Source organism: Myotis nattereri, assembly GCF_964212035.1.
Source record: "Myotis nattereri genome assembly, chromosome: 3".
Lineage (NCBI taxonomy): Eukaryota > Metazoa > Chordata > Mammalia > Chiroptera > Vespertilionidae > Myotis > Myotis nattereri.
This window is the reverse complement of record NC_138077.1, coordinates 202,246,299-202,259,941: the sequence shown is the minus strand read 5'-3', so window position 1 is coordinate 202,259,941 and position 13,643 is coordinate 202,246,299. Positions and strand designations below refer to the sequence as shown.

At 51.8% G+C, this 13,643-nt stretch overlaps 1 protein-coding gene across 1 annotated transcript; it reads right to left on the bottom strand.

The window, feature by feature from the left end:
* Positions 1-10,265: 10,265 nt before the first annotated feature.
* On the bottom strand, positions 10,266-12,340 carry ID3 (inhibitor of DNA binding 3). Its single transcript, XM_081088555.1, has 3 exons — positions 11,500-12,340; positions 11,293-11,375; positions 10,266-10,753 (listed from the first exon to the last, which is right to left on the bottom strand). Exons 1-2 carry the CDS (start codon positions 11,797-11,799, stop codon positions 11,316-11,318), a joined length of 360 nt encoding a protein of 119 aa, XP_080944681.1. The 5' UTR covers positions 11,800-12,340; the 3' UTR covers positions 10,266-10,753; positions 11,293-11,315.
* Positions 12,341-13,643: the final 1,303 nt, after the last annotated feature.

The window sequence follows — 13,643 nt, the reverse complement described above, 5'->3', positions numbered from 1 at the left end:
CCAAGGACATATCTAACCAGTGCTGAACCTCTTAGAACTGACCTTCTTGCAATGGAAATTGGTCTTAAACGCATCCAAGGCCCTTTGCCAACGACAGTTCTGGGACTGGGGGATGTGGGGGGAGGATGTATGATGAGGGGAGCCCAGCTGTGTCCTATTTGGTGGTGGGGGTGGGGGGGTGGGGGGGGAGGAGTGGCAATTATCAGCCATGCCCCTCCTGCTGGAGGCTGGGTTCCTGGAACCACAGCTGCAGGGTGGAGGGTGACAGGGAGGGCTTTGGAATTGTCTCCCTATGGGTTTCCATGGTTACAGATTGATGCAGGCAGCCCACTAGGCTGGGCCCTTTATCTGTATTGTCTCCTGGAGAAACAATGGGCTCTGGGGATTGGCTGGGGGCGGGGGGGGGGGGCGGCGGGGGGGGGGGCGCTCCATACAGATCACAGCGGCAGCAGGGGCCTATGTGTCCTGCTCTGCGAATCCCGGACCCTGCTGCTGGGGCTGAGGGGTGGGGGCGTGGGGGTCAGCCTTGGCAATCGCTTCTCCCATTGGGGTGCAACATTACTGTCGCAGAGGCTCTGAGAGGCCCGTCTTTCTGAGGCTCCAAAACAGCAAAGCTGCAGAGGCCTCAGGGTAGTAAGTGGAAAGCACATTTTGGGGTCAGCCCTGATCCAATCACGATTCTGTCCCTTCGTGCTGTCGGACATGGGCAAGTTATTTCATCCACCCAAGTCTCAGCTTCCTCATCTTGAAAAGGGGGACAGCGCCTGCTTTACAAAATCACTGTGCGCGCCAAGCACAAAGCCTGGTGTCAAGATGCTCAGAGAGTCCCTAGGCTCAGGCAGGCTCCTGGCAGGCTTGGGATCACAGGACTGGTCCTGTCACTCACTCTGTGGCCTTAACAGGGCCTTCAATTCTCTGGGCCTCAGCTGCCCTATCTGTGACTTGAGGACTTTGAAAGGTTTATACAAGATTAAATAAGATGGCTGAAACCGGTTTGGCTCAGTGGATAGAGCGTCGGCTTGCGGACTGAAGGGTCCCAGGTTCGATTCCGGTCAAGGGCATGTATCTGGGTTGCGGGCACATCCCCAGTGGGAGATGTGCAGGAGGCAGCTGATCGATGTTTCTCTCTCATCGATGTTTCTAACTCTCTATCTCTCTCCCTTCCTCTCTGTAAAAAATCAATAAAATATATATATATAAAAAAAAGATTAAATAAGATGATATAAGAAAGTGCTTAGAAAAATAGAAATCAAACCACTGACACATAACCCTGCCTTCCAGGACTTGTATCTACTTGGAATATGCAACACATAATCATAGGGGGTGGGCATGTGGCATTTGGGTGAATTGAATCCTTGGCTACGGCAGATAGGGAGATTTTCTGAAGGAGCAGGACTTGGAGGGCCTCTGAACTGGGGAATTACTCCAGAAAGATCTGCCGCCTTGTGCCCCAAAGAAACAAATGGTTAAGGGACTCAGCTCTGCTGTCGCCCAGTTCAATCATCTTGCCCGGTTGCCACCATCTTCTCCGAGGGAAGGGTGTGTGCAGATGGGAGAGGAGTAAGGGAAAGTTATTGTCATTTATGCAACACATTCCCAGGAGGCAAGTTGATCACTAGCCCCATTGTAAAAATAAAGAAACGAAAGACTGCTCTTATTGTTATTCCTCTGGACTGGCCAGACAATGTATAAGACCCAAGAATAAAATCAATTTGTCTCCAAAAATTAAAAAACAAAAACAAAAAATCATTTGCTTGCGGTATGGAAGACAGAACTTGCCCAAGAGAAAGTAAAACAACTGCTTCACCTTAAATAATCAGCAGAGGGAACCAAACATTTTTAAATGTCTATCACTCACCTTTCCATGAAATGCACTTAGGTCAGAGCTCCACTCACAGTTAAGTGTTCAAGAAATAAAAGTTCTTATCACTATCACCATATCGCCATTGCTATTAAACTTATGACTACACATTCAATCCTGAGGATACAAAGGTTAATAAAGCTCCTTCCTGTCTTTGAGGAATTCAGCCTAGTGAGAGAGAAGGGAGAGTGGGGGTGCAAAAACATAATCTCTGACACTTGTTCAACTTTACAGTTTACAAAGCCCTTTCACATGCACCATCTCATGAATTCCAAAACAACCTTGTGAGGAAAGCATTTTTCCCACTTTAGAGATAAGGAAACAGGCCGGGTGGGCTCCAACGACTTGCCCAGACATTGTAAAATATGAGTAAAACATGAAATGAAGTAACTTTTGGAGAAAAAGAACACCTTTATTGGAGTAACAGATGTGTTATAAAGCAATAGAGTATATTGATTATGTAAGGCACCATAGCCCTGTTTTACTAAAGAATATAGCAAAGATAGCTTTTACAGAATTACAGAACCAGCCAGACTTTTAAGAGTGCTCATGTATGGAGCAATGACTATGTGCCTAGCACTTATTATTATTTTTTTGTATCTTTTTATTGATTTAAGAGAGGAAAGGAGAGAGAAAGAGAGATAGAAACATCAATGATGAGAATGATCGATCGGCTGATCGGCTGCCTCCTGCACACCCACACTGGGGATTGAGCCTACAAGCTGGGTATCTGCCCTGACCGGGAATCGAACTGTATCTCCCAGTTCATAGGTCAATGCTCAACCGCTGAGCCACGCCAGCCGGGCTGTGCCTTGCACTTTTATGTGTTTCTCTGATGCTCACAAAAATGCTGAAAGGTAGACATGGTCAGTTGCCTTTCACAGACGAGAAGCCAAGGCTTAGAGAGGTGAAACTTTGTGCCCAGGGTTGCACCGTCAGGAGGGGATAGAGTCAGGGCTGGGACCCGGGCTCTGACACTCAGGTGAGGAGCTGGAGCCAGGACTTCCTCCCACGTCAGTTTTGCCAAGGACTACGCTCCTGCTCAGAGGTGAGCGCCTTTCCTGCCTCCCTCCACAGAGCATGCTGAGTGGGAGGAAGAGCGCAGGCAGTTCTCCAAGCAAGAGAACTTGTTTCAGCCCATTTAGGAAGCAGCATAGCGTAGCACGGCCTTCAAAGTGTGTGCCTCTGTGCGTATGTGCATGCACATGCACACGTGTGACTGTGTGAGAAGTTGGCTGGGTGCCGGGTCTCGCAAAGCCATGTGATAAAAACCTGTACATCTTCCTGAGATGTCAATTTTTTAAAAAATATATTTTATTGATTTCAGAAAGGAAGAGTGAGAGCGAGAGCGAGAGCGAGAGAGAGAGAGACATCAATGATGAGAGAGAATCATTGATCGGCTGTCTCCTGCAAGCCCCGCACTGGGGATCGAGCCCACAACCAGGCATGCGCCCTTGACTGGAATCGAACCTGGGACCTTTCAGTTCACAGGTCGACGCTCTATCCACTGAGCCAAACCATGTAGGGCCTGAGATGTCAATTTTACTTGAGAGAGAGAGAGAGAGAGAGAGAGAGAGAGAGACGTTATGATTTTATATTAAAGCACAGATGGCTACAGAAGGTCTGAGAACACAAAATGCTAAGAGAATGAATGGCAGCTGGCATTTGGGGGTCCCTACTGTGTGCCAAACACTAGTCTAAGAGCTTTATATGTTCATTAATTCAGTCCTCACAACAACTGTCCGTGGCGGAGACTTTTATTATCCCCATTTTATAGATGCAGACACTGAAGACAAAAGAAGTTATGTAACTTTGTCCGAGTTTACACAGCTACTAAGGAGAGGAGTTTGGGCACACACAGGCATTTCAATAGCCAATATTCGAACATCTATGTTATCCACTGTTTATCCGATTGAAAGTTTACAAACAGCTTTGGGCTGAGAATGACGAGGAAGCAGCCGCTGGCTCCGGCCCGACTTCCTCTTGATACAATTATAAGGGCTACCGATTACAAGCAGCTCACCTGCACCAGGTTCTCTCCTCTGTTGTCTTATTTCCTACAACAACTCTATAAAACAGTTACTATTTGGAGTTTTACAGATGAAACACTGTTCAGACAGCTCTGAGGCGGCAGAGACAGGATCTGAGCACAGGGTCTGCCTGATCACAAAGCTGCTGCCCAAGATGCTACCATCTCTGGTCTCCAGGTCCTCTGGCCTCTGGGTCCCCCACTCCCACCCCTGATTCTCTTCTAAATGGGGGTGCTTTCCTGAGGGAGCTGGTTCTGCATCAGGCTGAGCCTGGGCAGGCTCACAGGTCTGAAGCTCTCTCCTTCCACCAGCTGATAACACACTTGCCATGAAGTTCTTACAAATCCCAATAATGAGAAAGTAGCAGCTGGGCCCTGATGGGAGCACGGAGACCTGGCTTTGGATCCCCAGGTCTGTGAGGGAATCTTTCCACATGACATTGCAGGAGTCACTTCCTCACTCTGGTCCTCAGTTTCTCCATCTGTGAAATAGGAACAGCAACACTACTCACTAGCTGTGCCCTACTGAGTGCCGGCCACATGCTGGCAGCCTTCTGGGTGCCTGACATCAGTTCCTCACTAACTCCTCACTCTGTGGACAGGTTCCAGGCAGTATTACTGGGGGGGAAGGGGAGACTGAAGCTCAGAGAGGTGAAGAGTTTGCTACGATAACAGAGCCTGGGAGTGCAGGCCATGCCCTCACCCCCTTTAGTCCTGTGCTGTTTCTCAAGGCACCAGGCTGTCCTGGGTGTGAGTGAAAGGGCTCAGCTGGACAGGCCATGCTGAGGTGCTGTGACTGGGTTATGCCAACAACACAAAGGAAGGAATTATGTTAGGAATCGGACAATAATGCCCAGCCAGCTCCACAGTTGGGGTCACACAGCCAGCACCTCCCAAGTGCCAGGTGCTTTACCTACGTCCTCTAATTTAATCCCCACTGCAAATCATGTGAGGCTCTGACAGTAAATAATTTACCTGTGGTGGCATAGCTGATGCGGGACAAAGCTAGAAGTTCAACCAGCATCTCTCTGACTCACAGAAAGTACCAGGAGTGCTGCAGAGGCTAGGGCAGCCAACGCTGTATGACCCACTGGTTTGTACCAAGTGTTCAATGAGCAGCCGACAGCAACAGCTCTGCATGTGCAGGCTGTGTTGGAGACCGGGGCTCTGACACCTTCTCCAGGGTGACCTTTGGTGGTCCCTTCGTATCTATGACCTCAAAGGGGTGAAATGGAGGCAGCCCCCCAACTGCACCCCCGTTACCAAATAGACACTTTCTTGCCACTAGATTTGTATAGGGAGTCAAATCTGTAGTGGAAAATACAATTGATAGAATACAGGTCCAACATTTAGGCCCCCGGAGGTCCGTCTTGGATGAATCCTCAATGGAAGCTGGGATCAGCCCTACACACATTTGGACCCACAGCAAAACCTGCCAAGGGCCCCTGGTATGAGTCAGGGTATGTGGGGTGTGGGGGGGCATGTGGTTGTCTGTCCTGATGGTCCCCAAGTCTTCATCTCCTCCTTGCATAACTGATAGGTCCCATATCCCAGTGTGTCTTGAACACCCTCTTCCCCCCTCCCCCTTTTTTAAGACTAGAAATGGCATAGGCTGAAAACAAAACCAAGACTAGAAGAACCTGGGTCAGCGAGTGCGCGGGTGATCGGGGGAGTCTGCTGCGCCTCGGGTACCCTCATTGCCACACAACACACACTCAGCCCCAAACGAACCGACCGCCAGCTGGCCAGCGACCACCTCGATTTAGGATAACGAGTTCCATATGTTTCCATAAGAAACCAGCTAAGCTTTTCCCCAGCAGTTCTTAAAAAGTGTTTTCTCCCCTCCCAGGCTTCCAAACTCACGCTTGGCCACCCTTGTTTCATTTACTCCTAATGAGAAGGGGAGGGAGGGGGCTGGGTGGCAATGACAAGGAGACAATGCCTTAGGGGATCCCCATTCCCTGCCTCCACATTTCCAGATCCTAGGGGTCGGGGTGGGAGGGGGCGCAGTCCACCAGCCCTTGCAGTCCCTCTGTGAGAGCTGTGGGTGAGGCCTCGCTCTACCATCTCTAAGGGGGAGTAACCCCTGCTCAGGGGAGGCAGAGTATGGCCGAGTGCCTGGGAAGCCAGGAGGCGTGGGTTTTAGTCCTCCCTTGACTACTAACTTGCTGTGTGTCCCTGACTAGGTTCCTTCCCCTCTCTGATCACGCTTATGACCTCTAAGGGCCCTCCCATCCCGGACAGACTTTAGATTTATGAACAACTGACAAGGGAAAAGGAAGGGCACTAGCTTAACTGTTAAATATGGGTGGCTCCAGGCTTGGGTCCAGGAAAGCCCAAGGCCTCCCTCCCATGGCCAGTGTTACTGCCAGTCTGGGCTCCCTTTGGCCACAATCTGGCCCAAAGCAGGAGCAGGGTAGCGTTGAGGGGGAGAGGGAGGGTCCCCGGATGGCAGGTCAGCTCCACCAGCCCTTGGGTGATGTAGGGGGAGACTATGGAGGGATGTGCTCCAGCGCCCTCTCCCCCTCATCTGAGTTGTCCAAGGAAACCCCCAAATCCTGGTCTCAGGGTGACTTACTACCCTGATCCAGACGGTCCACTGACCCTACCCAAGGCTGACTCACTAACCTTGGCCACTGGTGCTGCTCAGACTAACCCTCACACCCCATTAACCCCGGCCACAGCCTGACTGCTGCCAACTTCTACCCACACTCTCCCCGAACCGCGCCTCCGTCAGGCTGAACCCCAGTTCTGGCCACACTCTGACCCCTCACTCTTTCAGACTGACCCCTGATTTTGGTCTCAAACCGACCCCCCGACCCCACTCCGGGCCCAGCCACTGACTCTTAACAGGAGAAATAATCAGATAGCAATTAAATCCTAAACTCTGTGAGTGAAACAGGACCTCAGAGAGAGGAGACCGAGGCGGTGGGGAGGGAGGGAGGCCGGGATGGGGAGCAGAGGCTGGCCGCAGGACCCCCGTGGGCCTCGGCCACACTCAGGAGGTCAGAGAGGCCGTGTGCGGGGCACGTCGCAGGCGCTCGAGGAATGCGAGCTGCCTGACCGAAGGAAGGAAGGGACGGGGTGCGAGCCAGGGCCGCCGCTCGGCCTGGGCAAAGCTGCAAACTGCCGAGGCAGGAAGCAGGGTGGGGGCGCGCCGAGGCTGCAGCGGCCCGGGCGCAGCTGGGGGCAGCGGGAGAGCAGTTGGGTCAGCGACTCGGCTGGGTGGGGGGCCCCCCAGGCTGGGAGGCTGGGAACCGGGAGGCCACGCTGCTGGCAGAGCGGCGGGGGCGCCGCGAGACTCCGGATGGGCTGGGAGCCCCGCCCGCAAGCTGCGGAGGGAGCCGGAGCCAGAGCGGAGCCAGAGCTCAGACATCCGGGCGCCAGCGAACACCTGCGAGCGGCCCCCAGGGCCCGCGGGGGGAGCGCGGTCCCCGGGCCGGGGGCGGGCCGGGGGGCGGGGCCACGGGGCTCGGCTCGGCCGGGCTCGCGGCCACGTGGTCGAGGCTCCGCCCCCGGCCGCCTGCGAGCAGCCCTCCGTGCAGAGCGGCTCTCTTCTTGCTGGGCGGGGGGCGGGCAGCGGGGACCCCGAGCAACATCTCAGAGGGAAGGAGCGACAGGAGGTTTTAGGGTGCAGCCTGGGGCATGGAGAAGAGGGGTGGCCGTGAGAGGTGGTGAGGCCTGGGAGACAGATAATTGGAGGTTGTCCAGCGCACCCCCGGCTCGGAGGAGCTCTATGAATGGCCTTCTCCAATGGGCACCACACGTCCCGTGTCACAAGACAGGGATTCGAGCCCCTGTCTTGTGGCTTAAGAGCAGTGTGGACGCGGGCAAGTTACTGTGCCTGTTCCAAGTCTGTTCTTTTGTTTGTTTTGTGTGGGTGTTTTTTGGGGTTTTTGTTTGTTCTTTTACAAAGTAAAAATTTCTTCTAAATGTCCGCATATGAGAGCTGATGCGATAATGCACGTTGAGACACGCAATTAAGAGTGAACTTTGTATTTCAGAGAGCCTGGTGGATGCTTTAGGCGTGTTATCTTTGACATGAACCAAAACCTGCAAGGGCGGTATCATCATCCTTTTGCAAATGAAAAGGAGACAGAGGGTGGTCTTAGGTCTTTTGTTCAGCCAGCACCCGCTGGAGACCTAGTCTGTGCCAGGCCCAGCGGATGGTGAGGGGAAAGAGCCGGCCTGGAGCAGAGGCGAGAACATGGCTTTGAAGCTAGATGGAGATGGGTTTACAAATCCTTGCTGTGTGACCTGGATCGAGTTATTCAGCCTCTGTGGGTCCGTTTTCTCTGTAAAGTGGAAATAATGAGACTTTTATGGATTTTGATAAGGATTAGAAAAAAAATTAAGATAAAATAGAGTCTGGCACTTGGTAGGCACTGGATAGGTGATTATGACAGAAGACATTATGCTCTTTTCTGAGAGTTTTCTGACCTTAGGGCTAAATTGCTTTCACTCTCTAAGGACTAATGAATTGGTGTACTGGTTTCAGCTTTTGTCTCAGCCACCTGAACAGCTCAGTCTCAGCAGACCTAACAGGCAATTTCCTTGGAATTAGCTTAATAATACCTTGTAGGTGTGTGATGCATTTCAAAGAACTTTCCCACCATTATCTTCTGTCCAGGGAGGCAGCATTACAAGAACTACCAGCTGCTGGGCAAGGGAGCAGAGAGGCTTGGAGAGGTGAAGTGGCTTGCTCGTCTAGCATTCCACAGCCCCAAACTTCTGAGTAAGCAGGAAGCAGCATACTGTGGCAAAAAAGATACAGGATGCTGAGTTCAGTGCCTGGCTCTACTGCAATTAATGGTGTAATGTGGGGCCAGGTGCCTCAGAATCATATCCTCAAGATCAGCAAGTTTATACAGATGTGGAAACTGATGCTCAGGTATACAGCCAGTATGTGGCAGAGCAAATACTTGCACCCTGGTGTGGCTGTCTCCAGAGCCAGTACAGCACACCCAACTAATGACCCAAGGTAGACCCAACCTGGGTCTTGTACCTCTTGTCTTGAGGTAAGAGTTCCTCATATGAAAGACTGAGGGCTTCCCAGGGGATTGGAGATTGGCTATTGCTCTGCAAAGTTGTATGTGTTTATGTTCTGAAGAGAGTGTTCATACCTTCCATCAGATCATCAGAGGAGACCAGAAAACAGGTTGAGAACCACCGGGTGGCTGGGAGGATAGCTGGCAAAGACAGGTTGGTTGCCTCCCCCCCCACATGCCCCTGTTCACCCCTGAAAGCTCACCAGGGTTAAGGCGTTAAGGGTGGTGATGACGTGAGCTGTTTGTTATGAAATATTGAACTAATTCATGCCAGGAGCCAACACACAGATGAGATCATATCATAAACGGGAATCTAGTGAGGCCAGATGCCGGTGGAACCCACCTGGGGAGCTGCCAGGTAGGGAGCAAAGGGGCATGGGTTGGGGGCCTGGCCCCATGTAATTAATATCCAGTCTCAGGCCCTGCTCCTGTCACAATGTTAGTCACTGTAGTTAAGATTAAAATTCCATCTCTGCCTCTCAAGGGGCTGTGTGTGATAATCTGGCTCTGACCCATTATCCATTGAACCTCAGTTTCTCCATTTCTGAAATAGGAATGAAGATGCTTGCTCACCGAGAAGGCTCCCAATGCAGGTGTATGGGAAGGAAATGCCAGAAGGGATGAGGCTGGAGGGCCTCTTTATCCAATTCCCAGTTCAGGGTCAAAGTCTCCAACTACCTGATGGCAGAGGAGAGATTGGTGCCAGTATTTCCCAAGCAGCACCAAAAATCCTGATCAGGATATGTTGGGGGATTTGAGGGGAAACACCCCTCTCCTATGTTTCCCAATTTTGGAAGCCCAAGGGGAAGCCAAACCAGAGTGCATGCGGAGGGAAGTGAAACCAGACCCAGTGACCCGTTTGTTCATTTCTGAAGTGGGTCTATGAACCACCACCTGTTTGGGCACCAGGTGAGGCTCTCCTCTTCCACATCCCCTGCTAGAAAGGCATGAATAAGTAATGGATTGAAGGCGACAGGCATCTGCTAGCACAGCACAAAAGCCCCAAGGGACTTAAGAACTGGGACCGCAGACCTGATTTCTATCCTGAGTGCCCAACTTGCTGGGTGAGCTAATGCTGGGTCAGAGCCCCTCTTCGGCCTTAGCCAGAGGCCCAGGATATCCTCTGCGCCAACCCTCAGTGAATGTAGGGGCTCCCACCCTGAGCCCTCTCTACCTCCCCTCCCTCCACCCCACTATTAGCTGGGCATTTTCCCATCTCCTTTAATAGAGAATAAATGTTTGCTTTCCCCAGACTCCAAGAACATTTATTTCCCCTGAATTCAGCCTTGTGAAAGTGTTCGCACTGATGGAATCAAATGATAAACACAAGTGTTTAAAAACCGTTTATTATGCAAAATGTTAACTTTTATAAAAAGTTTAATAACATACATCGCATGGTTACAGAAAGTCACCTTCCTGCAAAAAAGGTACAAAAGCTATATACTCTATTATAGAGTTCATAATCGGGGCAACAGCCTTTTTCCGAGACCAGAAGGCCAGCTCTACTGCTGGCCTTGGCAGAGTTTGGAGCAGCCACTGTCCCCCCCACCACACGCCCCTCCACACGCTTTGACAGTCTTTAGAACTTGGGGGTGGGGTGGGGCTGGGTGACGTTGCCCAGTCGGTGCCCAGAGCTTGCTCTGGCTCTTCAGGCCACCTAAGTTCACAGTCCTTCGCTCCCGGGCACCAGGTCCAGCCTCGAGGCAGGGGTTTGGGAAGTGAAGTGGGCAGGGAGAGGCTGGGGTCCATCCATGCCCTTGGGCATCCGGCCAGAGTCCTGGGGTCCCAGGCGGAACGGGCGCCAGCACCTGCGTTCTGGGTGGGGGAGGAAAAAAAGACCAGAGAGCCGTCAGTTTCCGCCGAGCGCGCCGAGGCGGGGGCCGTCCGCAGACTGGCCGGCGCCAGGGAGGAAACTTGGTCTCTACCTCCAGCTGATAACTCCGCGCCCCACGCTACCCCCACCCAGTTGGCGCCAAAGGACCACAGGCGGAGCTTGCACCACCCCTCCCCTCTTGGAATTGACACCAGTTGGGAGGGCTCCGTTTACGACTGCAAACTACTAACTGAACGGCTATTTTATTTAGTCGGACCTGCGCGTCCTTTCTTGGATCTCTGGCCACTGGGGGAGGGCAATAGCAACGTGCGTTTAACGTTGAAACGCGCACATGGATGAAAATTGGTTCCGTCATTCATTTGATGTGACCATGATCAAGTTACTTGCCCCTCTCTGGCCTTGATTTCTCTAAACCGAGGGGGTATATAATCCCTTAAAAGGCCTTCCAGTTCCACGATTTACTGTTCAATCACCACCGCGTCCCCATCCCCACAACCCCCGAGAAGGTGGGGATACTCACCTGGAGGCGCCAGGACGGCCAGGTCAGTGGCAAAAGCTCCTCTTGTCGTTGGAGATCACAAGTTCCGGAGAGAGGTCCGCTGTCTGAGAGAAAAGAAAAAGAGGTAAGAAGAGTTAAGCATGGCACCTGGGAGTTCGAGGGGTGCAGCAGCATCCCAGCCCTGGCGCTCAGCCCTATCCCTGGCTCCCCGCGCACGCCCACGCGTACCTGGATGGAAAGATGCGGGCCGTCCGGGGGTCCAGGGGCGGGCTCGGCCAGGACCACCTGCAGGTCGAGGATGTAGTCGATGACACGCTGCAGGATTTCCACCTGGCTAAGCTGAGTGCCTCGCGGGACTCCGGGTACCAGTTCCCGCAGGCGCGAGTAGCAGTGGTTCATGTCGTCCAGCAGACTCAGCGGCTCCTCGGCTGCCGGGCCCTTGCCGCGGCCCCGCGCGATGGCTAGGCTGCGTTCCGACAGGCAGCACACCGCCTCGTAGCAGCCGCGCACCGGGCTTAACGCCTTCATGTTGAGGAATGAGGATGGAAGTGCCCGAGGTCGAGAAAGCTAAAGAAATTCCTACAGCAGCTTGCTATGTGTGCACGCTCGCCGAGGCCGGTACTTATAGAGCCCGGCTAGAAGACACGCCCCTTTATGCAAAACAGCCCGCCGAGGCCCCGCCTGCGCCGACCCTGGGCGTTCACAGCGCGGTTAAATTGCAAACAGGCTTTCTTCGGCTGGTCTGACGCCGAATACCGCGGAGTCGTGGATTCAAAGAATGAGGAAGCGCTGATACTGGGGAGAGGCGGGCCTCTTTGCCAGCAAGGATTTCAAAAATCACTTAAAACCATTAACTTTAAGAATTTGCCTTTTCCTGGCAGCGCCCCAGATTCTTTGAGCTCCCCTGCCCCCTGCCAGTCCACCCACAGCCCCAACACTACTTCGAACCCACAGTTCCTCCGAGGTCATAAATCCCTGAACAGCAAAGAAGCTTTTCTTTCTTTCTTTTTTTTAAAGCAAAAGATTTTTCAAGGGAAACTTGTAAGGAATTAGTGCCGCCTTGTTCCCCAATTTGCTGTTGTCTGACCTCCAGACTCACTGGCGTCAGGAATTATCTTGTGACCAGAGGGGAAAAAAATTAATTGCGGTGAAGCTGAGGTTACAATGAAGAAAACAGATTTGGGCTAGGCGCTGAGATTACAGAAGGAGGAGGGAGAAGGGGTTTGAGCAAAAAACACTATTTGAGCAAGGGGGTGGGGGGGACTGAATCCATGTTTTTTGCCTGGGGAAGGAAAAGAGCTCCCACGTTCTGGCCCCCTGCACTCCATAAGGAGCCAAATATATGCCCAGTTATGTGCTGGAAGTGAGTTTGATTAGAATTTTGGACAGGGTTTTAAATGGTGTGTGTGTGTGTGTGTGTGTGTGTGTGTGTGTGTGTGTCAGAAGGGGTGATTTCTATATAACCTTTTAGGAGCCTCCCATGGAGTCAGCAAATCTCTTAACTCTTGCTTCCTCCTTTCTCCCCACTCTCTAAACACCTCTATGCAATGCAGAAAACAATAGTTTGGTGATACCATAAGCTCTATTGTCTATCCCTCTCTGCTATGGAAAGGCAAGCCACCTGGACTTGATTATTCTAGGCCTTGCTAAAATAGCTCCAGCTCTATCTGAGAGCCCAGGAAAGGAACCAGAGGACAGGCAAGTTAAGCTCTGTATTGCAGCAGGACATTCCATTCAGTATTCTTTGCTCCTCGTCTTATCACTTCCCAAAACTTTTGGGAATTTGCAGCCTTAAAATGCTGGTTTCCATCTTGACACTGACCAAGTGGGATCCCCCAATGGTTGCTTCCTCAATCAATCAGTTGGAAGCAGTGGCTCCTGCTCTCAAGAATGTCACAATTTGGGGAGACAAGATTAACACAGGAAGCAATTAAGAGTTCTATAGTATGTGGCACTGATTAACAGGACAATGAAAGCTCAGAGCTAGGAGAGTCTCAAAAGAGTCATAGTAAAAAAGGACAGGGGACTGGAAATCAGGAGCCTTAGGTTCAATATCCCAGCCCTGCCAAAAATTTGTCATGTGATCTTGAACAAGTCCAGCTACTCTAGCCTCACTTGCCTTATGAATAAAAGGAGATGGTGCTGTTTACTTTAAATTCTTTCCAACTCTAGAAGTCTAAGGCTTTATGATTTGGGACGGGCAGGTGTGGAGTGATAAAGGGTACAGAGAAGGGCTATAAAGCATGTCCAATGTCACACCACAAATAATGGCAGAGCCAGACCTGAAGTCTTGTTCTTTGCTGTCATACCACAGGGCTTGTACCCCAAGAAAGATCTTTGAAAGATATGAATATTTTCAAGGTTAGCCTTTT

Excerpts from the sequence above, each read along its gene's own strand:
- ID3 (XM_081088555.1), bottom strand. The coding sequence starts at position 11,799 with ATGAAGGCGTTAAGCCCGGTGCGCGGCTGCTACGAGGCGGTGTGCTGC. Across the intron at positions 11,376-11,499 it reads GCCCGCATCTTTCCATCCAG|ACAGCGGACCTCTCTCCGGA; the intron begins GTACGCGTGGGC and ends CTTTTCTCTCAG.